The 26,252-nt window shown below is 36.7% G+C and overlaps 1 protein-coding gene and 1 long non-coding RNA gene across 4 annotated transcripts in view; one reads left to right on the top strand and one right to left on the bottom strand.

Annotated features, from left to right (window-relative positions):
* The first annotated feature begins 249 nt into the window (after positions 1 to 249).
* On the top strand, positions 250 to 25,596 carry LOC110541412 (UDP-glucuronosyltransferase 2A1). 2 transcript variants are annotated; one of them, XM_060380872.1, is made up of 7 exons: positions 250 to 981; positions 9,863 to 10,492; positions 19,772 to 19,920; positions 20,764 to 20,895; positions 21,494 to 21,581; positions 22,114 to 22,333; positions 24,553 to 25,596. In XM_060380872.1, exons 1-7 carry the CDS (start codon positions 267 to 269, stop codon positions 24,830 to 24,832), a joined length of 2,214 nt encoding a protein of 737 aa, XP_060236855.1. In that variant the 5' UTR covers positions 250 to 266; the 3' UTR covers positions 24,833 to 25,596. The 2 variants fall into 2 exon arrangements, with proteins under 2 accessions (XP_060236855.1, XP_060236854.1); XM_060380871.1 differs by lacking the exon at positions 9,863 to 10,492 and having other exon boundaries at positions 252 to 981; positions 24,553 to 25,591.
* LOC132653188 (uncharacterized) overlaps positions 9,868 to 26,252 on the bottom strand; it is a 61,752-nt gene continuing 45,367 nt past the window's right edge. For both annotated transcript variants that reach the window (XR_009590950.1, XR_009590949.1), the window contains 3 exons: positions 21,465 to 21,602; positions 15,914 to 18,952; positions 9,868 to 10,007 (listed from right to left, as the gene is read on the bottom strand). This is a non-coding gene — a long non-coding RNA (uncharacterized LOC132653188). The remainder of the gene's footprint in view (positions 10,008 to 15,913; positions 18,953 to 21,464; positions 21,603 to 26,252) is intronic.

Raw genomic sequence — 26,252 nt, 5'->3', positions numbered from 1 at the left:
AGGACCAAATTTAGAAAGGTCAAAAAGTAGGAATCACATTGGAAGGTAGGACACCTTATTTTAAAACTGATCCCATTAAACATGTTTCTATTGCTGCTAATAACATTTGCAAGAGAGAGGATTATTAAAATATCAATTATTTGAATAAAAACTGAGCCATGTTTTTGTATTTTTAATAAATGAATAAATTGATTTATTTATTTGGCTTAGGAAAGTGGAGAAATCGGTTTGTTCAACATCTTCTGACGTCTACGTCAAGCGACATTATGTTGAAAAACGTTTTCCTGTGGTCTCTTCAGATAAGTCTCCTGGGAATTACTCTTGGCGGGAATGTTCTCATCTGGCCAATGGAAGGCAGTCACTGGCTAAATATTAAGATAATAATAGATGAGCTCATAAGGAAAGAACATAATGTGACTGTCCTTGTTGCATCCGGTGCGCTTTTCATCACACCATCAATTAGCCCATCTCTGACTTTTGATATATATCCAGTGCCCTTCAGCAAGGAAAAAATTGAAAGTGTGATTAAGGACTTTGTCTTGACATGGCTGGAAAACAGGCCGTCTCCTTCAACTATCTGGAAGTTCTATAATGAAATGGCCAAAGTCATTAAGGAGTTCCATGTGGTGTGCAGAGGTATTTGTGATGGCGTTCTTAAAAATGAAAAGCTGATGGCCAAACTGAAGAAAGGAAAGTTTGAAGTACTGTTATCAGACCCAGTATTTCCATGTGGTGATATCATAGCTATAAAACTGGGAATCCCATTTATCTATTCCTTGAGGTTTTCTCCAGCCTCTACCGTGGAAAAGCACTGTGGAAAGGTCCCATTCCCTCCTTCCTATGTTCCTGCAATTTTGTCAGAACTCACAGACAAGATGTCCTTCCCTGACAGAGTCAGAAACTTCATCTCCTACCGAATGCAGGACTACATGTTTGAAACGCTTTGGAAGCAATGGGATTCCTATTACAGTAAAGCTTTAGGTATGTAGCCATTTTTGTTGTTTTATTTGACTGTAAACAAGGCTTCCAGCAAATTCTTTGCGTAAATCTACAATGACAAGTCTGCATAGTAGTACACTGAGGTTGTGACACAGGAGAAGGAAAGATTTCTAAACAAGCATAGACTGAACAATTATCAGACCAATTTGTTAATTTTGGGACTTAAAGTTACAACCATTATATGGATAACATTTTAAAAAGATATTTTGATTGATAAAAAGAACCAGACCTTATTTAGAACTTACACTAGAAAAAAAATGCTTAGAAATTTCAGATTTGTGCAAGTGTTTTATAGCCCAAAATGTATAAAACTTTTCTTATACACATATTTTCTCCAGCTGGTGCTAAATATATAATTTCTCACCAAATATCTTAGTATATATACTAGAAAAAATGGAAGTGATGTCAGGGTTATTAATTCAGTGTGTGTCTGTGTGTCTGTGTGCCTGTGTGTTTTGGCACATGTCCACATGTATGTGCCTGTTTTTGCCAGGGTGTAGAAGACATTGGTTTCGCTCCTCTGTCACTCTCTGCCTTATTCCTTTCAGACAGCATTAGTTGTGGAACTGAACATTTCTCTGAGCAACAAGTTCTGCAACCCTCTTCTTTTCAACAGTTCTGGGTTATAGGCATATGTGGCCATATTCATAACTGTTTTCAAATGAGTGCTGGAATCTGAACACAAGTCCTCATGATTCGTCATCGAATGATCTTACTTTCTGAGCTACCTCTCCAGACCCTCAGTATATATCTTAATAGTCTTTTGTGCATTTTACTAAGTATTTCACCTTGGAGTTGTTTAGAGGGATTTGTTTTGACAGAATTTGGGTTTTATCGAAATGCCTGGACAGATGCAGAGACTGAGTGGAGGGCTCTGAGTCTTTGTTGCTTCTTTCTCCTGAAAATGTATGGTAAGGGCATGTGTTGGGAAGGTGACTAAAGAAATTTGCCAAAAATAATAAATCATGTACAAAGAAAGTACAGAATAACAAATAGTGTGTTGATACACAGTAGGAGCCTACAGTTGTGTGTTCATGGAAAAGTAATATGACTCTTTTCATCTACATTTTATTTATCTCATTTCTAACAGAGATGTTTAAATATTAAAATTCATGTATATATAGAGTTACTTTGCAAACTGAGAGATACTACATACCCAATTTGTAATAATTTATAAGATACATTTTTTAAGGTTGATGGAATCTTTGTGAAGACTGATAAACAATATAAGATGAAAATAATTTCAGTATTTTCAATTTCAGAAAGTTGTAAATGGCATGGCTAACTGAAGCAGTGATTTTAAAAGACAAAATTTGGTAGTGTGAACAAAACATTTCATTCTTATATAAGCGCTACTTTGTAGGAGATCTGGCAAGGTCCAATACATAATGAGATTAACAGAATTGTATTTCAGAGAGAAGGCCATGGGTTAGAGATTGGAATACCAGCCGTATAAAAATCGTATTTGTTTTCAGACACTATCTTCTTTTCCATGTTTCCTGCTTTCCTGTCACATGCAGGTTGTTTGCTATTTTTCTGTTTGTTTTATGACATAGCATATTTCTGGATTTTTCCAGGAAATAAATGATTTAGGAAGCAAGTATTGAGTTTGCATGGGGTCAACATAGTTGGAGGTACCTATAATTCTTTCTAAATGCATAGTGAGAGTGATGCATTTTATAGGGTGCTAAATATGAAGGTGTTTTTTTTTTTTTTTTTTTTGTTCAGATACAATGTAACCAGATGGAACTGTTCTCACTGAACAAGACGAACAAGGAATGAATCTCATGTTTGATGAGATGTATGTCTTGTTGCTCAATTTTGAAGTTTATTATCATTTTTTGAACTTCAATAAATTTGAGTTTGTGCTTTCTCTCATCTTCCTGAGTAATGAAAATCACTGTGTACAAGTGGAGAAGCTACAGTGTTTGCCAGCTTGCTACTTGTATGGCCTATTAATACTTACTAGCTAATGAATGAAAATATTGAGTGACATCAAGCATCCTTTAAAAAAATGAAGAGTGTAAATGAATAGTTCACAAAAACTTCAGAAAGAAAACTAGATGTTTCTTTGTAATCATATTTTGAACCCTGACTTCTTTTCAACTATCCAATCTAAAATAATTGTGAATGTATACCTCTTAATCAGAATAAATGTTCACAAGTGACTTTTGGATGCAAGTAGAAACTACTAAAGTTAGATGAACATGACTGAAATTTGGGGTGCCAATTTTAACTCTTTATTCTGTGATGATAACTACAGCTATCAACCTCTATGACTGTGTTAACTGTTGTTTTATGATTCATAAACCAATGATCTATTTCAGCATGTAAATAACAATCTACTCCATCTGCCCATCAGAGAAAACAAGGATGGGTCTGAGGTCTATATGGGAAGCTACGAGGATTCATGTACATGGGTCATATTGCATAGCCAAAGTAAGTTCTTAAAAAGGATGAGAAGAAGTAAAGAAAAGTAGAGGTTTCATGGAGAAATGAGGCACTGAAAAAACAACACCGTTTTGTCTTGATGCCTATAGTAAACAAGGTATCTGAATGTGTGTGGCATCTCACCTGATGCAAGAGAAGAATGTACTTGAAGTATCTCTGAGTCTTTTTGGATTGCATCATCTTTACACCATCGTCCTAATATCAACAAGCCATCCCGGATTTTACAATCATGACTCTTGGATAATATCACACCTGTGAGATTATTTGTCACCTAATCTTCCCCAGAATGGAGTTTCAGAATACAAATACCATTATTCTTTGCTTTTAAGTCAGTGCTACTTATAGGATAACACTACTCTAGACTTGAGGCAGAAGAGAATAATCTTTCTTTTTTTTTTTTTTTTTTTTTTTTTTCAATGCAGTTTATTCAGGAACATTAAACAATCCTCGGACCCCGGGGAAAGCCAGCCCACAGCTTAAATAGCCTCTGGGTAGCCAACCCAGGCGTGCCACGGGGGCAATGCAGATAGGTCCACATACATGGAAGCAAGCCAGATCCTCGGCCTTAGCCAAATGTGGAGTTGTTCGTGACAGAGAGCACTCACCATCGGGAAGGTGGAAGGCAGAAACCAGCTCCATCTTTAAGGCATAGCATTCCGCAGCTCTCTACAGTTCCCCCTTTTTGTTTTAGACGCATCAGGCAAGAGTAGAGGTCTGATCTCTGATATTAGAAATAAATTGGGACTTTGTACAGATGTTCATTTAGGTGTCATCCACCCAAAGAGCATCAGACCGTCCGATACCTTTTTCTCAGAGGCGGGACCTGGGGCATCAACCCGCATGCAATCAGACATGCTCTTCTCTGGGTCCAAAGCGGCTGACCCTGAGTGCAGTGCTTAGCCTCGCATCCTGAGCGTATCATTTTAGCTTTTTATGGTATCCAACCATGCTTGGGGAGAATGTCCTGCTTCAATGGCTGTAAAGGCCTGAATGATCATGGCTGCATCACACTGTTGTGAGACTCTAATCTTGCATATATACCACAGGCAAACCAAGGAGACCAACACCAGAAGGCCTGCTAACCCTCCCATGCCCGCCCATTCCTTCAGATGATTCATGGCTGCAGCAATCCATGTTGATAATCCTGTGGCTAGTCCTGCGTCCACTCTGGTAGAATTTACTGTGACAATGGCCACTCTCAGCTGCTCCATCGTAGTATCGAATTCTCCAGTCCAATTACCTAAAATATAGCTCGACAATTGTTTAGACAGATTTGCAGCACAGGAAAAATTCTCATGTTGTATGCTAGTGACACAAAGTCCAGCATACTTTCATTGACAGCCAGGTTGAGCGATTTGCCATAGGGTATCAATTTGCTCCTGCAAGAGGTCAATCCTCTGATTGAACACCATCAAGCTTCCTTTTAGTTGAGCATTAATTCCTTTATGTACAACTAAGGCATGAGCTACATTGGCTAAATGATTATTCAGGGTCTGAGCAGTCTGCCCAGTATGACTCATGGCATCTTCAACAAATGGTGCTGGTCTAACTGGATGTCTACATGTAGAAAAATGAAAATAGATCCATACTTGTCACCCTGCACAAAACTGAAGTCCAAGTGGATCAAAGACCTCAACATAAAACCAGACACATTAAATCGGCTTGAAAAAAAAGTGGGAAATACCCTAGAACTCATTGGTACAGGGGGAAACTTCCTGAACAGAACACCAACAGCACAGGCTCTAAGAACAACAACCAATAAATGGGACCTCATGAAACTGAAAAGCTTCTGTAAAGCAAAGGACACCGTCATCAAAACAAAGCGACCACCTACAGATTGGGAAAGAATCTTCACCAACCCTTTATCTGACAGAGGACTCATATCCAGTATATATAAAGAACTAAAGAAGCTGAAAAGCAGCAATCCAAGTAATCCACTTAAAAAATGGGGAACAGAGCTAAACAGAGAATTCTCTGTAGAGGAATACCGAATGGCAGAGAAGCACTTAAAGAAATGCTCAACCTCATTAGCCATTAGGGAAATGCAAATCAAAACAACCCTGAGATTTCACCTTACACCCATGAGAATGGCCAAGATCAAAAACTCAAGTGACAACACATGCTGGAGAGGTTGTGGAGAAAGGGGAACCCTTCTCCACTGCTGGTGGGAATGTAAACTTGTACAACCACTCTGGAAATCAATCTGGCGCTTTCTCAGACAACTAGGAATAGCACTTCCTCAAGATCCAGCCATACCACTACTGGGCATATATCCAAAAGAGGCTCAAGTACACAAAAAGGACATTTGCTCAACCATGTTTGTAGCAGCTTTATTTGTAATAGCCAGAAGCTGGAGACTAATCTTTCTTAACAATTTGTTTATGAGAAAATAATGAGAGTTTATGTAAGTGTTTGTGTTGCAAATTGAATTACCCTTTTCTGACTCAGAATGCCTATATAAGTTTGAATGTTTTACCCAGACATAGGAATCTGGTGATCTGAGCGACATGAACACTCCTTTTTAAAAGATCAGGTAAGAATAAAAGATACTGAGATGCTGGAGTAAGTAACTTATTTTAGTGTGAGAAATCATTGATGTAATGAGAATAAGACAGGCAGTGAGTTTGGATTTTCTTCCAAAGAGTCATGTGAATTTATCATCTGCTTCTACTCCACCAGTCAAATAGAAGTTTTTTGTAATGGCTACAAATACATTCAGGTCTCAAGTTGTCACAGTTGAGAAAACACATGAGCCAAATATCCCAGATATTACTTCTCCCTGGAAGAATGTAATGAGAACCACAGAGAGAGTCCTTAATCTCTGCTTATTGCTAGAAACTGGACCTTACAAAATTACCCATTTTCCCATCGTAACTCTTTCATTAAAACTGCTAGATCTAGCAATAATTAATTTATCCAGTTTCTAGGTGCTGTGATAAAGGCTTCATATATTTTTGTCTTTGTCACATATCTTCACAACTAATTCATTTTACTTCAGAGTAAAATCATTATGAGAGATGAAAGTATTCAGGTTTCAAAATATCAGGCCGGTTAATGTAAGGTTACATACTCATAGCTTAAAAAATAGCATTCAAATTAACTCTCTTGGGCTGTTTTATACTATTGTTCTAATTTGTTTTTTATAACTTCATATACTAACACTGAATCCGAATCACCCCCACCTCTTCCTTGCCCTTCAGCTCCTCCTGTCATCCCCCTCTCCTTTCCAAAGTCATGATCTCTTTGTCAGTTATTATTGCTGCATGTATATGGACATATATGTATTTAAATATGTATAAACTTGACTGAGCCCTTATATGTGCAGTGTCCTGACTTCACTACTTGGGATTTGCAAAACAAGGCAGGAGCTTCTCACTGGAAGAAACTTGTTCTCCCTTCTTGGGAGCTTTTGGCTACCTGTAGCTCTTCATTTTAGGAGCAAGACCATGAGGAATTCTGCCAATGTATTTTGGCAGTCAATTGATGTTGTCATTATATTCTGTTCTTGATTAGGCAACCATACTGTTGAGATTCCACAGGTGCATTTTTCCTGTTGTGTCTAGGGAGTGAGGCCCTAGAACCCTTGCTCCTACAATCTTCCCACTGTGATTTTTCAGTGAGCCTTAGCTATAGAGTACATTGCAATTGTATCAGTTAAGGCTGGGAAATCTCAACATAACAAATCCAAGGCCAACATCATCCTAAGTGAAGGAAAAACACAAAACAAACTCTCCTAAAATCAGGAGAGACACAGGCCTGCCCACTCTCCCTGCTTCTTTTCAGTGTTGTGCTTGAAGCCCTAGGTAGAGCAATAAGACAAAGGAAGAAAATTAAATGAATACAAATTAACATAGTTTTATTTGAACATTCTTAGATTTTCTTTTCCTTTTTGAAATTTGTAATTTTGTCTTTCACTTCTTAATTTGCTGCATGAAATTTAATTGTCCGTGCTGTTACTATGTTACTTACTATTCCTTAAGGGATAGCTCTCTGTGGCTCTCTGATGTCTAAGGTTTGTTGTCTGGCATATTTTTCTGGCTGCTCTAAGAGACCTCTGTGAACAGTTTGTAGCTGAAAATAAGAAAAAGAAAGTCTGTACATTTCAAATATAATTTTTTAAACTTAAAGTAGGTAAATTTTATTTTTATATTTTTCAAAACACCACCAAAACTGTGTAATATTTTAAAGGGAAAATAATATAAAATGACAGTGGAATATATAAAATCCATTATGTGCTATTGAGAGTTTTATGCTTTTCCCAAATAGGAATTTGATAAAAAACTTTTATATATTTCGGGTAATATATTATATATAATTATATAACATAATATTACATATGTAAATAAGAAAGTTACATGTGTAAATTTAACTGATAAATTTGAAATAACAATAAACTTTTTTTAACTAAATGTTGTATTCAGATGTTTCTTTGAATCAAGTATTCATGGAGACTAAGTAATGTAAAATAAATTATTAGAAATTAATAAGTAATTTTATCTAGTCAAGTTGCACTTTTGTTATTAAACCAGACAGATTTGATGACTTCTTTTCCACTAATGGAAATTCACATCCACAAATTAATACCTGCAAGCATCCACAAATATAATTTACTTGCATGTTTTGAATTTGCAATTATGAAATATTTTGGTAGTATCTGGAACTAGGGAACAAATATATTAGATGCCTAAAGCAATGCTTATAAAGATAAACTCTTTACCATCCAAGTATAATTTTCAAACAAACAAATGTATGCACCCATGGTTAACTGAATGCAACATTTCTTCATTAGAGAGTAATAAAATTAGTTTATTGTCCAGCAGGACTCTTGGAAAATTTTCTTTTCTAAATTTGCCACTGCAAATAATATTCTTTACAGAAAGAGAATATTATGAGATATTTCAAACTGTCCTCCTCTGGCTCCTTTTAAAACTAAATTGGCTGTAAAAGCACTACAGCTGTCTCCAAATTGGATCTGTCTCTGCTAAGATTATAAAAATGACAATTCTTTTTTACAATTCTGACAGTGAATCTTTCACAAGTTTCTTGTGCTCTCCCTTCCTGATCCTTTAGTGACTGAAGGGCTTGGAACTGATTCAGAAGCAACTGATTATGAATATCCCTTCTTCCCCTTTCCTGTTTATCCCCTTCATCATCTCATTTGTTCTCGTGGCTTTATTTAGTGGCATACTCATGATTCTAACATCCAACCATTATGTGATTGCCTTTGTTAGGTGTAGATGCATTCAGAATTGCAAGTGTTTTCTCCAAATCTGTTTTCACCCACGTCTGAAGCTAAATCACTAAATTAATCATGGGACCTTTTAATCTACTAACTTTGGGCAAATCAGTAGAACTGTTAAAAATATTATGCCATTGCTCTGAGGGGAGCAGGCCTCAGGGTAGGTCTGCAGAGATTGATAACTCACAAAGCAATTCAACAAGTTAGTTCTGTTGTCCTTTGTTTACACCCAAGAAAAGTGAGACTGAGAGGGTCCAGACAATTCTCATACCCTTCAAAGGATACAATGGTTTCAGTTGTGGCTTACTCTACTCCTGGGCTCCTCGTACTTAATCTCTTACACAGAGTGCATAAAACAGACTCTGTTTCAACAGCCTTCAAGAAATTGTGGTTCGAACTGTTTTTGAAAAGTACTATATGAAGGAAAAAGAGAATCGCTTCTAACAAAGAGGAAGGAAAGTGAAAGAAACAAAAATGTCCTCTATTTGTGTACTAACCAGTCCATGACCCAGCCAATCTAAAACTTCTACAAGTAGTTGTTGGAGGAAATCTCCAATAAATGGAAGTCGTTTTCAGTTTTCTTCCTAAAAGTGATTGATGCTGGTGCAGCAGTGTGACAGATGATTTTATAACCATAATCCAAGCTAAATAACTTTACATCTTGGTTTTAGGATATGCAATGAAACTCAATTTTAGTTCTCAATGAAATGAAAGAGACAACATCTGATATACAATATTGGAGGGTTTTAATAAGACCATATATCCAGAAATGCCTTATAATGAAGACACATATTGATTTTATAAAGTGAGATCTGGCCTCACAGAATACACAGACACATTTCTTTTAGCTTCTTTTCATTACATTTGGACTAGATTTCTTTTCTGCCCAAATCCTGTTGATTTATCTGAAGTTTGTAACTCTCTTCCTAACTTTCCTAACAATTGAATGGGTATAACTAGACTATAATAATATCCAATATTATTTTACCTGAAATCTAAATATATTGAAACAGAAATAGATTGAATTTTTCTTTTTTTCATTTTAAAAGAGCCACAATAGACAGTTATCCACATTGGATGTCATCATGTTTAAGAAGTTTTTACAGCTGTTTGTTTTTCATTTGGCTCTGACTGAAATTGTTCTCAGCGGGAATGTGCTAATTTGGCCTACAGACTGCAGCCATTGGTTAAATATTAAGATTCTTCTTGAAGAGCTGAGTCAAAGAAATCACAGTGTGACTGTACTGACTTCATCAACAACTTTATTCATCAACTCCACTCCTGATGCCTTCTTGCATTTTGAAGAGATTCCGGTTTCCTACAAAAAAAGCAACATAGAGGAAATAATTGAGCATATGATCTCACTGTGGCTAAACCACAGACCGACACCTCTCACAATGTGGACTTTCTACAAAGAACTGGGAAAGCTCTTTGAGGCCTTCTACAAAATTAATACACAAGTCTGTGATGGTGTGTTAAACAATCCCACGCTAATGGCAAAACTTCAAAAGGCTAGCTTCGATGTGTTGATAGCTGATCCAGTAACCATCTGTGGAGACCTGGTGGCCCTGAAATTGGGAATTCCGTTTGTGTACACAATGCGATTCTCTCCAGCCTTTACAGTGGAGAGGCACTGTGGGAAAATTCCTTCACCATTCTCTTACGTACCTGCAGCCTTGTCAGAGCTCAGTGACCAGATGTCCTTTGGTGAAAGGGTTAAGAACACCCTATCTTATTCTCTACAAGACTTTATATTTAAGTCCTACTGGGGAGGATGGAATTCCTACTACAGCAGAGTTCTGGGTGAGTCTCAGGGTTTTTCCCCTGTTGATGACCCCAGATAACTTCACTCTTATTCATTCAGCTAAAGTTATCCACCTCGCTGGATGAGACATAACGGGGTGAATGTTATATCTCTACAGGTCTTTATTTACTGTTTTTGTTTAAGACAATTCTAAAGAAAATGTTGTGGTGTTATTAATTTGTATGGAATTATCATTCACTGGAAAGAAAGTGTTTTTATTTTTGTTAGTAGCTTTTCAATGTTTAAATAAATCTTCGAATATAGTAAAATCCACTTTACTAAGGTAAATTATGGCATAGCCATATAAACAAAATGGAAAATATTGTATATATTCTCTCTTTATTCTTCAGCATTTCTTTGCAGAACATATATTGGAAAACATAAAAGATTATCATTGGAAAGCCCACATTTCTATCCTGCCCTATTATTTCTTATTTGTCTTAGACATTTCAGGAGGGCTAGCCCTCTCTCCTCATAATGCTTCTGTATCTTCTACAGCCTTTTGGCCTTAAAGGTTCCTTATGAGAATCAGATGCCAAAATAAAACAAGGCCAACTAAGGAAGCCAATTCTGGATGATTGTTGATAGTATTTCTCTTCCTGACTCTCATGAACCTTGCTTACACACACACACAAACACACACACACACACACACACACACACACACAAATCCTCCAGATTTGTTAGCACTCAGGGGAATTAATTCGTACACAGATTAACATTGGAGGCTCCCAGTGGTATTTACTAACAGATGTTAGATACAAAACATTTTCCCCTGCCTAGTTTTCTCTCCTTTCTACCTCCTTCTAGCCTTTCCTTTCCTCTTCTTTGTTCAAAGCAATATTTACTAAACATAAAATAGATGGCTAATAATTTCCTACACATAATAAGTATAATAAGAAAAGCAGACAAAATTATCCTTTAGAGCTACGTTCTAAGTTAACATTACATATAACAATATATCATACATTTGTATAAAACATAAATATACTTTTATTAATGATATATGTGCATATTTATAAATGTTAGCCTATGATACATGCTATGCAGTAGAACAAGAAAAGAGATGCTTTGGAGTGAAATTGAAATTGTGCTTATTTAGAGTAGCCATGGGAGGTATCAAAGATAGCAGTGATATTTGAACAGAATCCAAGAATGCTGAGTGCTTTGCCTGTGTTAAAACTGAATCAGTCTTACAGAGAATTACTGGACACAGCACGGTATGTGTCCTGGAATACTGAAATTCTATTTGACTTAACATTTTCTGTCACAGGGGAAATTATTCATGTTTGCCTTTTTATATTATATATCTTTACCCAAATTTCTACAGAATTTTTTAACTTCTTCATAAAATTTCATAATTGAAGATATTCTACATGTCACGTATGTAAAATATGAAAGCTAATTAAAATTTTCAGATGATCTTTGGAGGTCAAAAGCTGGTAAGTAAAATGATTCATTTTGTGTGTGTGTGTGTATTCCATAGAATGCAATTTAGGATTCCCTTTGAAGGTATTTTAAAATAGATTTTTTTCATGCCTGTGTGTGGTTTTGTGTGTGTGTGTGTGTGTGTGTGTGTGTTTGTGTCCAGGAAGGCTAGAGAAATATTGTGCTCCTGGGGCTGGAGTTACAAGTAACTTAGAGCTATCTAGCTTGGATGCTGGTGACTGAACTGTAGGTATTCTGAAAGAAATTTATGCATTATGAACTGTTAAGCCATCTGTCAAACTCTTCAAACATACATTTTGATTTAGGTTGAAGCATTATCTACCTTGAAACATGCTCTATGACAGCTGTCATTCATTGCTTATGTTTGCGCTACACAGAGTATCATAGGTACTAAATGAGACCTTTAAAAAGTGTGATAGTGAAGGCTTTGGAATATATGTTCATTTTGACTAGAGACCTGTCTGGTTTGTTCTGGTATGAAGTGCATGATTTAATGAAGCTTTCAATCAGAGTCCTTTGTTTTATGTAAACTGGGTTAATAATTTCACTGAACTTTAGAGGTATATGTTTGTGGATGCATTGTCACTTTTATTTATTTATTTATTTCCTTAGCAGTTATTATTTTATTATTATAATTATCATTATTATTTAACAATTTATTACTTTGTTTCCCAATTGTAGCTCCTGCCATCTCCTCCTGGTCCTACCCTTCCTCCCTTTCCCCTCCCCATTCCTCTCCCTCAGTCCACTGATAGGGGAAGTCTCCTCCCTACTATCTGACCCTAGCCTATCAGGTCTTATATGGACAAGTTAGTATATCTCTTGCTTACACCATAATGTTCATTAACTCTTCAATGGCAGAGCCATAATTATACTTCCATGAAGATCTGTACCTAAAAATTAACTAACAAATATCTGCTAAAAAGGTGGACCACCATAGCTCAGCAGGTAAAGCGTTTGCTTTGCAAACATGAGAACTTGGATTGAATCCCCAGAACACATTTTTTAAAAAAATAGTCAATGAACAAAAAGAAAAAACAAAAACAAAACAAACAATAGTAAAAACAGCTAACAGGGCTGTGCATACTTGTAATTCCATTTCCTTGGGGGTTACTTGTCACTCAGCCTAGTCCATTTGTCAAGTTCTAGGTACTGGGAGATCCTAATTCAACAACAACAAAAATAAGTAGCACCCAAGAAACAACTCCTGAGATGGATCTCATATCTTACACAGACTAACTCACGTAGAGACAGTGCATGATCTCAGATGTAAATACAGAAATGTATGCAGATGTAGTAAATGAATACAAGAAAAAGAGTCTTTTGGACACAGCAGGCCACCTGTGCATATAAACTCACAGTGATTACAAAAATATGAATAAAACCCATGCCAGCAAAATCTGTGCCAAATCTGTGTGTGGTGATAAGAGTTGGTCATGAAATCCTACCCATAACCTTGGAGCTATTGGCAGTTGTCAGCTGCTAGGAAAGACAGAGGCAGTTTTCTCTGAGAGGGTAATAACTCTACCAGTTAAGACCAGACATTTAAGATAGCACAAATTGATATTAATATATCAATATCAAAATATTAAATACTGAGATAAATATAGAATGTAAGACATATATAAGATACATTAAAATAAATATTAAAATATTAAATACTGAGATAAATATAGAATGTAAGGCATATATAAGATATATTATAAATAAATATTAAAATATTAAGATAGCACAAATTGGTCTTGAAGGATTTATAAAAACAAAATAGATTGTGAGTCTCAGCATCTGTTTCGAGGAACTGTTGGGTCGAGCCTCTCATAGGACAACTCTGCTTGACTCCTATCTGCAAGCATAACAGAGTATCCTTAATAGTGTCAGGAATTGGTTCTCTCCCATGGGATGGATCTTGGGTTGGGTCAGGCATTGGTTGGACCTTCCCTCTGTCTCTGTCTGCTCTATCTTTATCCCTGCACATCTTGTATGCAGGGTAAATTTTGAGCTGAAGTTTTTATGGCTGGATTGGTGTTCCCCTTCCTCTACTAGGAGACTTATCTAATTAGAGAGTGTCCTTCTAGTCACAGGGAGCCTTGTGGGAAAGTGGAGGGAAGGAGAAAAGGACCTGGAGGTGACAGGAGCTTCACAAGAAGACCAACAGAGCCTTCTGACTGGGACCAAGAGGGGCTTTCTGAAACTGAAGCACCAATCAAGGACATTGCATAGAGTGGACCTAGGCCCTATACAAAGATGTAACAGATGGGCAGCTCAGGTCTCATGTAGGTTCCCTAATAAGGGGAGCAGGGATTCTCTCTGACATTGACTCTCTTGCCAGCTTTTCAATTACTTCCTCCTGGAGGGACTACTTGCCAAGCCACAGGAGTAGAGGTCATGCTCAGTTCTGATAAGGCTTGATGAGCTTCGATAGATGGGAAGGAAGTCTCCCTTTTTCTGAGGAATAGGGGAAGGAGGGAGGGGGAGGAATGGTCAATGACAAGGGATGGGGCTAAGACCAGGATGTAATTAAATAATTAATTAGAAATTTTAAAATAGGACAAAATTTTAGGTGGATAAGAAAGTGTATATCTAGGAAGAGTTGGGTAAGGGGGTGAATATGATCAAAATAAGTGGTAGGAAACTCTATTTTTTTTTTTTCAATGCAGGTTATTCAGGAACCTTGAACAATCATCTGACCCTGGGGAAAGCCAGCCCACAGCTTAAATAGCCTCTGGGTAGCCAACCCCAGCATGCCATGTGGGCAATGCAGATAGGTCCACATACATGGAAGCAAGCCAGATCCTCGGCCTTAGCCAAATGTGGAGTTGTTCGTGATAGAGAGCACTCACCATTGGGAAGGTAGAAAAAGTAGGAAACTCTTAAAGAGCCCACACAGGGAGCAATAGAGGATTCCCACAGGAACCCAAAAAGGTTAACTGTGAGTTTTTATATTCTTGGATTTGGTAAAATTGATAAGTGCTAATCTTCCATGATTATAATAACCAGGTGGTAACTGACAAATAAAATGTGGGGTTACTCGAAAAATAATTCAAACTTTCGGTAGTTTCTTGCCCTGTGTGGTAATAGTTAAATTTAAAAACAAATCAAAAATATTTGCTAAAGGCCTCCAGTATTCACTAAATCTTTCTTCTCAACATAAGCCGTAACAATTATATAACGCCTGTGAAAGCCTTCAAAATATAATTCCCAACCTCTTACTTTATAGTATAATGATCCAGGCTTACAAATCCCACTGCCTAAGAAATTGTGAAATACTTAATTGTGTTCCTTATGTAACTAAATATCTCTTTTCATTGTGTGTGTGTGTGTACATGTCTTGCCATGAGCATAGGTGGAGGTTGTAAAACAATAATTTGGGTTGGGGATCAGTTTTCTCCCTCTGCAATGTGAGTCCTGGGGATTGAATTCGGGCCCTTAAACTGGGTGGCAAATTTCTTTACCCATTGAGCAATCTCACTTTCCCACTAAACAACTTTGAACAGGAAATAGTTTAAGTAGGAGTACATTGTCCAAAACTGGCAATATGTAATGCCTTCTCTTAGCAATTATGATTTTTTATAGAGATAGACTTACCCAGTGTGAATAAACTGATATTGAACAAAACAAATACATTACTTTTATATTGTTATTCTGAACATAAGCAATTTCATACTGTTCATTTTCCGCAGAGTTTCCATTATAATGTTATCCTTTCATTCTTCATAGAAAAAAAAAGTTGGTCTGTGGTTACAGACAACCATACTTGCTTTTAAGGGGACAGGGATGAGTAGAAGGATATGTCCAAGTAAACTCATCCAAAAGCCTATATATTCTGTATCGTCAGGATACAGTAAATCTTAGGATGAAGTGACTAGTCACCATTATACTCCTAATAGCCAATGGAGCAGGAGCATCAGAAACAGAACAATCATTGTTCACATCCAGGAGTGCACGTGGCATTTGCTCTTCATTGCGCTTACCTTTGCGTCCCATCTTCCAGAGTGGTTGCTTTCTAGCTTTTACATGCTTTGCAGTGGAAATGCCATCCATTGTGTTTTGATGTAGTCAGACCCAGAGCTTAAGGTGGCCTCCTGGTGTCACATTTCAATCTCCCACTGTGAGCCAGGTAAACTGATTCACTTCATCAGTTACTTAGCCAAGTAAATTTCGTTATGCCAAAAGAACACAAAACAAAGCATAGCTTTAAAGAGAAAAGGTTTTTACTTTGGGTAAGAAATTAAGTCATCTTTTAAATTTGATTATTAAAATATTCATCTTCTTCTTTAAGTCACATCTTAAATTCATTGTATGTCATCTTGGCACTTTCTGAGACTGGCAATTAGTTTATTTCCCTAAACACTGCAGAGTAACCATTAGAGGTGTTTATTACCTTAAAAGTTCTTCTACACATGAAAATAATCACAAGGTTGGTAAGATTTCTTCATCAGTAATGGGTGGCTTTGCAGTTATGAAGATTTGATATTGATCCCCCTAATCCACATGAAAATACAGGGTATAGTAACACCTACTTCTAACACTAGAGCTCTTGAAGCAGAGACAGTTGGATCCATAGAGCTGGATAGGAGAAATTTAAATGTCTATTGCTAAATCATAGGCAAAGAAAATTGTGGTTTCTGACTCATGTAGTAGACAATCATAGTTAATTAGCAAAATTATGTTATTGCATCTCAGTGAATGAATCTGGAGCATAAATGTATAGTTTGTACAATAGGCTTTAAATAGATACTTGTATCTATAAGTGATTATAGACTTTAAGTATGTAGAATATTAAATATTTTAAGTGCACCTCTCCTTTTTTGTCTAGCCTGGTATATACTCACTCATATAGACTCATAGGATAAACCTACTAAAATCTGTACATCTAAAAAAACTAATCAACAGAGAGGACCCTGACTAAAACTCTCAATCCCCATCCTGAAAGGCAAAGAGGATGGACATCAGAAGAAGAAAGCAGCAAACAACCTAGGAACCTGCCACTTTCAGAGGGCATCTGAAAGTCTCTGCCCTGCAGACTATCAAAGCAGACCCTGAGACTTTATGGCCAACTGTTGGGCAGAGTGCATGGAATCTTACGTAAGAAGTAGGAAATAGTAGGTTATGGAGAGGACAGGAACCCCACAAGGAGAGCAACAGAACCAGAAGATTTGAACACAGGGGTCTTCCCAGAGACCCATACGCCAACCAAGTACCAGGCATGGAGATAACCTAGAACCTCTGTGCAGATGTAATCCATGGCAGTTTAGTGTCTAAGTGGGTTACATAGTAATGGGAAGAGGGACTGCCTCCAACACAATCTGATAGGCCTGCTCTTTGATCACCTCCCCCTGAGGGGAGAGCAGTCTTACCAGGCCACAGAAGATGACAATGCAGCCACTCTGGATGTGATCTGATAGACTAAGATCAGAAGGAAGGAGAGGAGGACCTCCCCTATCAGGGGACTTGGGGAGGAGCATGCATGAAGAAGAGGGAGGGAAGGTGGGGCTGGGAGAGGAGGAGGGAGGGACTTATGGGGGGATACAAAGTGTAAAAAAAATTTAAAAAATGTAAAAAAAAATAAAGTCTGAGAAATATAAAAAATACAAAAATAAACAAACAAACAAACAAAAAACAAGATTCATCATTTAAAACTCAGAAAAAAATATATATGAAAGCACATTTGTGCCGTACTTTCTTTGTAAAAGGTTTTCTTCATTGTTTCGGTATTCACAAATTTTATGATGAATGTTCTCTACTTGTCAAATGTGTGTTTTATAGGCTTATTTGTTCACTAAGATTGAAGGAGTAAGTACATATCACCTTGTGGTGACACAGGTTTCTCACCGTTGAATACAATGTTTGGACATGAGGAGAGGGTATTCACTGATTCCTTGCTTTGTCCTCCAAAGATGTCTAAACACCACAAGGAATGAAAATGCCCAGTGTCAATACTTGGGTTTTAGATTCTATCCTTTAATAAAGTGAAACTCTGGTCTATGAAAAAAATATTGATTTTAAGACTTAGATTTTGAAAGGAGAAGGTGACTCTAAAATACATTCTGAAATTTAACAGCGAGAGGACACAATATCAAAGAAAGAAAGAACCAATGAAAAGGAAAAAAAAATTGACCATCAACCTAGAAACTGTAATAATTGAATAAAATATATAAAATGAGATGATAGAAATACATACAAATAATTGAATAAGCACGCTTCCACTTAATTCCAATATTAATAAATATCATAACAATAGCAAAAATAAATTGACCCTCATTTATTCAATGTAAAACTCTAATACTAGCATTCAACATTAACTAATTCACATTTAATATTAATCGATATGCATATATATTTAAATGGTTGAATTTCATGAGCCTATGGATGCCTATAGACTATCAGTGCTGTACATAGACAAGAGCTCACACATTTCTCCCCATTTTTGTGCTGTATAACTCTTGAAGTTAGTAGTTGACTTTCTTCAAGTTTAAACTGACCTCCCCACCCCCCAAGGGAGGAGCAGCCCTGCTAGGCCACAGAAGAAGACTTTGCAGCCAGGCCTGAAGATACCTGATAAGCTAGGGTCAGATGAAAGAGGAGGAGGTCCTCCCCTATCAGTGGAGTTGGAAAGGGAGAAGATGAGGGAGGGAGGGTGGGATTGGAAGAGAATGAGGGATCGGCATAGAGATGGGATACAGAGTTAATAAACTGTAACTAATATTGAATAATAATAATAAAAATTATCACTGAATGGAAGAGACTAACCCTCTGCAGAGCCGGGTGGGGAGGCGCAGCAATGGCTTTCCAGAAAGGCCTGTGGCGATTTCTGTGCTGTGGCTCTGCTGTGCTGATCATGGCTTCTGAGACATGGTCCAGGAGTGCACACAAGGTCTGAGCTATTGGCTCAACCTAAAGCCTCTTCTCAAGGAGCTTTTGGGGAGAAGGCAAGGCTGGCAGCTGTGACATCAGAGTATCTTCCCAGATCAGGGCACATCAAATGCACTGCTCTGAACCTCAATAGAATCCTGTGCCCAGCAAGGACAAGATCAATGAGAAGTCACCAAATGAGCTTGTGTCAAAATTGCTAAATTATGACATTTAAACATAGTATTTGCCCTACCTGCACAAGATCAACAGATTTATATAAAAAGATTCCCATCGAGTGTTTCTTTTCTCACCTGAAGCACGTGTTTTCTATTTGTAGAATTGGCTGACATTAGTATTTCAACATAGTCATGTTCTCTAAATAACTCTTGAAAGTAGTGTTTAGTATTTTTTCTAGTTTCAATCTTTTTCTTAATGGTAAGTATAAAGAGAGACAACGGAGATCCCAATATTTGTATCCCAAAGTGTACTGTGTATAGAGAGAATCAATCTGAGTTTTCTTACTGAATAAATAATGACAAAATAAAAAATAAATCATTTGCCAAATGGGAATCCTCCAACAGAATTCTGAAAGCAAGAACAAACATGGTGCATAATGGAAACGTGTTCCTAAGCAGAGACCGGAGGGCAATGAAGGGTGGAAAGTAGCTTACAGGACAGAGACAAGCTTACCGCATGCCATTTACTAGAGAGAAAAAAGTGTTGTGAAATGTATCAGTAGTTGTAGCTACATTTAAGTGCTTATTGATTTATTTTTAGGAGATGGTAATTCTTGCATCTTACCTTCCTTCTGATTATCTTTGAGTCCTCTCCTTTCACACTGTCCTTTTTAAGCTTATTGATATAATAAGCCTCGGTAATAAGAAAACTTAGGACCAATAGGTAAACTTTTCTTCCAACTTTCTTCCAATAGGTAAATCTAAGTACTAAATTTCCTCCATGTTATGTGTACTGTCCAGGAAAACCCACCACTTTATGTGAGATTATGGGGAAAGCTGAGATTTGGCTGATGCGGACATACTGGGACTTTGAATTCCCTCGTCCATATTTACCTAATTTTGAGTTTGTGGGAGGACTGCATTGCAAACCTGCCAAACCTTTACCTAAGGTAAGTAAATGAAGGAGAAAATTTTAGGTATTTCATGATACAATAACTGATTTTCCTTCAAAGTTAATACCTTTAATTAACAGGGACACCTTCCCTCACTGTTTAATAGAGAAAGACACCTTCCAGAGAAGTCCTGGTGACTTGTTTAGGATTTGATGAGTAAGAGTGAGAATATGTTGAGGGTCTTCAGAATCGGTCAGGTGTGTGAGTTAATAGACACGGTGGTGACCCCATACTGTCATAGTAACAACTGGTATGAAAATTTCAGGAACTGATAGTGAAGGTGACTCTAAGTTTAGCATAACATAATTAAGGGAATAAAGGGATATTTTAGGTGATTTTCTAGAGAGCATTTGTTTGATCAACACAGAACTTTTCATGCAGATTGAGACTCAGCTCCATCAAGTAAAAATAATAACATGAGTAAATAGATTCAAATAATACAGTAGTTACGTGATCATTATATCAAGGTTATAACAGGTGTGATAATAACTCTAAAAGTCTGGCTCTCTGGCGTCACTAGTGTTCATCCAGGTCAACAAACATTTCATTGTCTAAGTTAAATTTTGTGAATAACAATGTCCACTTACAAAGGTAAGTGCTGCTCCTATTTTCTGATCCCATTTTTGATGATTTGGTGTCACATATTTTTTTGCATATACTTTATGAATCTTTTTTTCACAAAATGTGCTTTCTTATATAGTTACTATCTAGTTTTACATGTCATGGGATAGGCAAATAAAAAATTTCTTTGATTGTTATTCTCGTGTTTTCTGCCTAGACTTAGGAACAAAATTCTTCCTAATGATTCTCCACATTTTCAAAAGATCATTTTGTTTGTAGGAAATGGAAGAATTTGTCCAGAGCTCAGGGGAACATGGTGTTGTGGTGTTTTCTCTGGGGTCAATGGTCAAAAACCTGACAGAAGAAAAGGCCAACCTCATTGCCTCGGCCCTTGCCCAGATTCCCCAGAAGGTCAGTAAAACCCCTGATCTAATTCTCCCTCAAAACAAAGAGAAAACAAACAAACAAACACCAAAGTATCAACAACAAGAAAAACAACAAAATGAAATCAAGCAAAAAGTGGAAGTACAATACCAGCATAGAATAGATAGACATAGAATAGTCACAGAGAAAGAAAGAAAAAGGGGAAGAGGAAGAGAGGAAAGTAAAGAAAAGTAGACGGTAGAAAGTATGAAGGGAAAAGAAAAAATGATGCTAAAAACAAGATGACATCTTGTGTGACCAGATCACATGGAATTAGTAAATATACCTTGCAATTGTGTTTGATTTATTAATATAGTCCTATTTACACTCTAGTTTATTCCTAATGGTTTTTCAGTAATAAATAGCAAAGTGTAAAAGTTATGCTTATTAGACCTGTAATAGAAGCCTTTGGGAATAGCTGGTTGTAGGCAGTTCTCTGTAACTCAGTGTCTGCAAATGGTCATATCGGTAACCTCCTTCCGAAATACCACCTAAAGTATGTACACCATTTGTTCTGAAAACTCATTGCCTTCACACAGTCCCATTGTGTTTTTTACCTGCAATCTCTCAGCATTGTCTTCCACAGGTTTTGTGGCGATACAAAGGAAAGATACCAGCCACATTAGGATCCAATACAAGGCTGTTTGACTGGATTCCCCAGAACGATCTTCTTGGTAAGACTCTGGTAGAAAAATCTGTGCAATCAGAGAACCAGTTAAGCCATTGCTTACCATCAAGACGTTGAAAACATCAGTAATTTTAAGTTTCTATATATCACTTCAAGTTTTCCTTCTGTGTTAGTACTGGGTATTGAATCTAGCAGAGTTTGCATGCAAAGCAAATCCTCTACCATTGAGCTTCAGACCAATCCTTCACCTCCAGCATACAAAAGGTAAAATTAAATCATACAGATCCATGGTTTCCTCGGGCACAAAAAAGACATCTAAAGAATCTCATCAGTCTTCAGTTCCCATCATATGTCACACTTCACTACCTCAGTAATTCCTTCCCAGACAATGAAGAAGAGTTTATATCCCCTCTTCTAGGAGTGTAATTCCCAGAGTAGCAATGTCTCCTATGTTTCAACACTTACAGAAAATACTGCCTTCACTGATGACTTGTACTCTTTATCCCTTCTGCCTCAGAAATTCTGTATAATAATTAGCCTGAAATCTTTACTCACTCCTTCTTTCGACCTCAAACTAGGACATCCCAAAACCAGAGCTTTTATCACTCATGGTGGAACAAATGGAATTTATGAGGCCATTTACCATGGAATTCCTATGGTGGGAGTTCCCATGTTTGCTGATCAGCCAGACAACATTGTTCACATGAAGGCTAAGGGAGCAGCTGTGGAGGTGAACATGAACACTATGACAAGTGCAGATTTGCTCCATGCTGTGAGAACAGTTATCAATGAGCCATCGTGAGTATTGGATCTTGTAAAGCCATGTCTGACATAGTTAGGCAGTAAATCACTCTAGAATGTTTGCAAAATTTCATACTTTTGAAATTGGTTTAATCTCAAGTAACCAGAGTCTAATGTAAACACTCATCATTTCATTTGCAATTAATGAAGTTATTTTTTAATGAATTGAAAATAAATTGGTTTTAAAGATTCAGTCAATGTATTTTCCAAACATATTTATTAGCATATATTTTATGTACTTTCATTTTACATACTTATAAGTAAGAACTTAAGCATTATAAACCATTCAGAAGAAATAAAATGGAAGTGATAATGTGCTCAACATTAATCATGTATAATTAACTAGTAACATTGTATTGCCAAGCATTTAATGTTCTTACTTCCAAGTGTTTTATAATTGAATAAACATTATAAAATCTTAAATCAGAAACTGTATTAGGGGTTATGAATATCAGTAACTTTCAATATGAGCTTTCATTTTTTATAAATGTTGACCTTGCAATCTATTCAGCTAACCCATTATCAAAATATTAATTAATTGCTGATAATTTGAATCATTTAATTGAACGTTAAAGTCAGAAAGTCTATGGTACTTTTCATTCAACTGTACAGAATGTTCATTAGATATCATGCTAGATTTTAAAAACATTTATGCAAAAAAGCCCACAATCATCAGAAATTCATCTGAGCACTAAAATGCATGCAATTCAAAACGATTTCTCAATAAACTCCAAGCCTAATACAAGTACTGATATTACCTGAAATCACAAGGATACTTGTATATTTGCATTACAGTCTCTAATTTCATAAAAACTTTAAAAAGTATAAGAATGTGTATAAACATTTAAATGATAGTGATTTTAATTATGTAGAGTATTTTAACAGACATACTTCATTGCTACATATGATGTAAATATGGCTATCAATTAGGCTGCCTCACTTATATAATAACATAATTTTATTGGTATTCATAAAAATGTTTCAATCAAAAATTTTAACTTTAAAATCTGTATTAGAAATCTTGACCAAGTATTTGATTTAGAAATAAATAAAACATTTGCCTAATATCCATTAGAATAATATGTAAAGTGTTGTTTTTCTTTTTTCATTATTATTATTAGTAGTAGTAATAGTATTTATTACAATTTATTTACTTTGTATACCAACTTTAGCACCCTCCCTCATCTCCTTCCGGTCCCACCCTCCCTCTGTCTTCCTACCATCATATCCCTGCCCTAGTCCACTGGTAGGGGATGTCCTCCTCTCCCACTATTTGACCCTGGCCTATCAGGTCTTGACAGGACTGTCTGGATCCTCTTTCTCTGAGGCTTGGTAAGGCCACCTTGCCAGGGGGAGGTGATCAAAGAGCAGGCAACCAAATTTATGCCACAGACTGCCCTTGTTCCCCTTCCCAGCAACCTGTTTGGAGACTGAGCTACCCATGAACTACATCTGTGCAGGAGGTCTAAGTCCTCTCAATGATTGCATGGTCCTTGGTTGGTTCATCAGCCTCGCAGGGCCCCTGGGCACAGATATTTTGGCTGTGTTATCACCTTGTGGAGCTCCTGTCCTCTCCAGTTCTTTCTACCTCCCTCTTCTTCCATAAAATTCCCTGAAATCTCCCCAAAGTTAGTCTGAGTTTCAGCATGTGCTTCAGTACTCTGCAGGGTAAACTCTTTCAGAGGCTCTCTCTGGTAGGCTCCTGGCCTTTTCTCTACCTTCTTCCACTTTCACTTCTATCCTGTTTGCTCTTCTAAATGAGGATTAAGCATCATTCCTAGGGTCCTCCTTGTTGTTTAGCTTCTTTAAGAGTATAGATTTTAGTATGTTTATCCTATATTATATGGCTAATATTCATCTATGAGTGAGTATATACTATGTGTGTCTTTCTGTTTCTTGAATATCTCACTCAGGATGATATTTTCTATTTCCATCCATTTGCTTGCAAACATCATGATTTTCTTGCTTTTAATTGCTGAGTAGTATTCCATGGACAGGGAGAGAGGGTGGGACTGGTAGGAGATGAGTGAGGGGGCTATAAACAGAATACAAAGTGAATAAATTGCAAGTAATAATAATAATAACAACAATAAAAAGAATTTTTAAAAAACTGTTAGGTTTGTAGCAAATGTTCTTGTAATAACAAATTGACTAAACATGTCTTACTACTTACAAACAACAACAAAAAACAAATGTTTGTCTGTGCACTTTTCAAGTTATAAAGAAAATGCCATGAGACTATCAAGAATCCACCACGACCAGCCAGTGAAGCCCCTGGACAGAGCTGTCTTCTGGATTGAGTTTGTCATGCGCCACAAAGGAGCCAAGCACCTTCGCGTGGCAGCGCATGACCTCAGCTGGTTTCAGTACCACTCTCTGGATGTGATTGGGTTCCTGCTGGCCTGTGTGGCATCTGCTATATTTTTGGTTGCAAAATGCTGTGTTTTTGTATTTCAAAAAATTGGTAAAAAAGGAAAAAAGAAAAAAAGAGACTAGAACAAGAAAAGTCCCCGGGTTTGGTAGTCCTAGTACTTAGAGGTACAGAGAGCTGTCAGCTACTAATCCTCATGACATTTTCAAATATCCCATTCCTGTCTTAGCCTGAATATAACTCTAGGACGCAACATAATCACACTTTCTTGAAAGAGCCTCATCTTTCTTTTGCTATTTCAGTGATATTTTTTCTTATCTTTTTGGCACAGGGGCACTATTAATTTAATATTTTTTCAGAATGTCATTTAAATTATAAAGAAAATGATAACCGATAGCATTACAAATCCTTGAGAAGGCACACAGGGTCTATTAAATTTTATTTAAGGCCCACTTATCCAGATCCTCACAGACCACACAAAAGGAGCATTGACCACAGGAATTAGTGTGTTGTGAGAAGATTCATCATCTTCTTTCTAAATAAGCACCAGCTTTTGTGATTCTCTAATGTCACAGAGGATGAATTCAGAACTGTGGTGGCATGTTATAACAGGAAAACTATGTAAAACTTGTTAGCACATTTAAATTATAATGGTGTATTTTCCTGCTTTTCCTTAAAACATGTATCTGTATAGTCTCAGTGAATGGGTTTTAATACAATCTAAAGAAATGAAGAGGTGAACTGAGCTACCATTTTTTTTCTCAGATAACAATTACCAACAGTATCTAAAAGGTTAGTTCTAGAAAAAGTGAAAATTAAGCAATATTGAAAAATTGTAGTAATTTCTTAAATTTTAACTTGGCTTTTTATGTTAATCCATTATACTTAAATTGTATAGTTCATAATCCATAACAAATATTTATAATTAATTGTTTAATTTTCCGCTAAAATAAATACTAATATTGAGATCACTGTTATTTTCTAGTCTCTGTTTTCTATGAATTTAACTCATTATTTAGCTGTAACCATAAGAATATACTACTTTATCAGATTTTCTGAGAATATGACAGGTGCCTGAATTAAGGAGCAAAACATTTTTAGCTTGTTGTAGTGGAGGCCTGAAGTGATTAAAATTGATGCTGTGAAGGAGTTACCAATAGATTTGCTTAAAAGGCATTAAATAGCACAAAGTAGAAATTATCTAAGGGAACATTGCCTCCAAAATATCCCAAAGGTAAATATTGGGCTAACCAAGCTTATTAGGGACCAGCAAAACTCAGGATGCTAGGAGGCTAATGTTTGTTCATCATAATTAGTCTCATTAGGCTCATTGGGCTCAGTTCTGAAAACAATGGAGACAACCTAGACAAATAACCAGAAATTAGATCCATTCTCATATCCAGGAACATGCCTCCACAGGGCAGCTCAAGTTGTCTGGACAGTGTCATAACCTCCATTAAGTCCTGGTCCATCATCAGGTCTCCTGTTCTCCTACCAGGATAATCACAGTTCTGCCAGGTGGGCAGATGAATGTGGATAATAGCT

Source organism: Meriones unguiculatus, chromosome 3, assembly GCF_030254825.1.
Source record: "Meriones unguiculatus strain TT.TT164.6M chromosome 3, Bangor_MerUng_6.1, whole genome shotgun sequence".
NCBI lineage: Eukaryota > Metazoa > Chordata > Mammalia > Rodentia > Muridae > Meriones > Meriones unguiculatus.
Note: the sequence above shows the minus strand (reverse complement) of the source record. Positions and strands in the feature narration are given on the sequence as shown.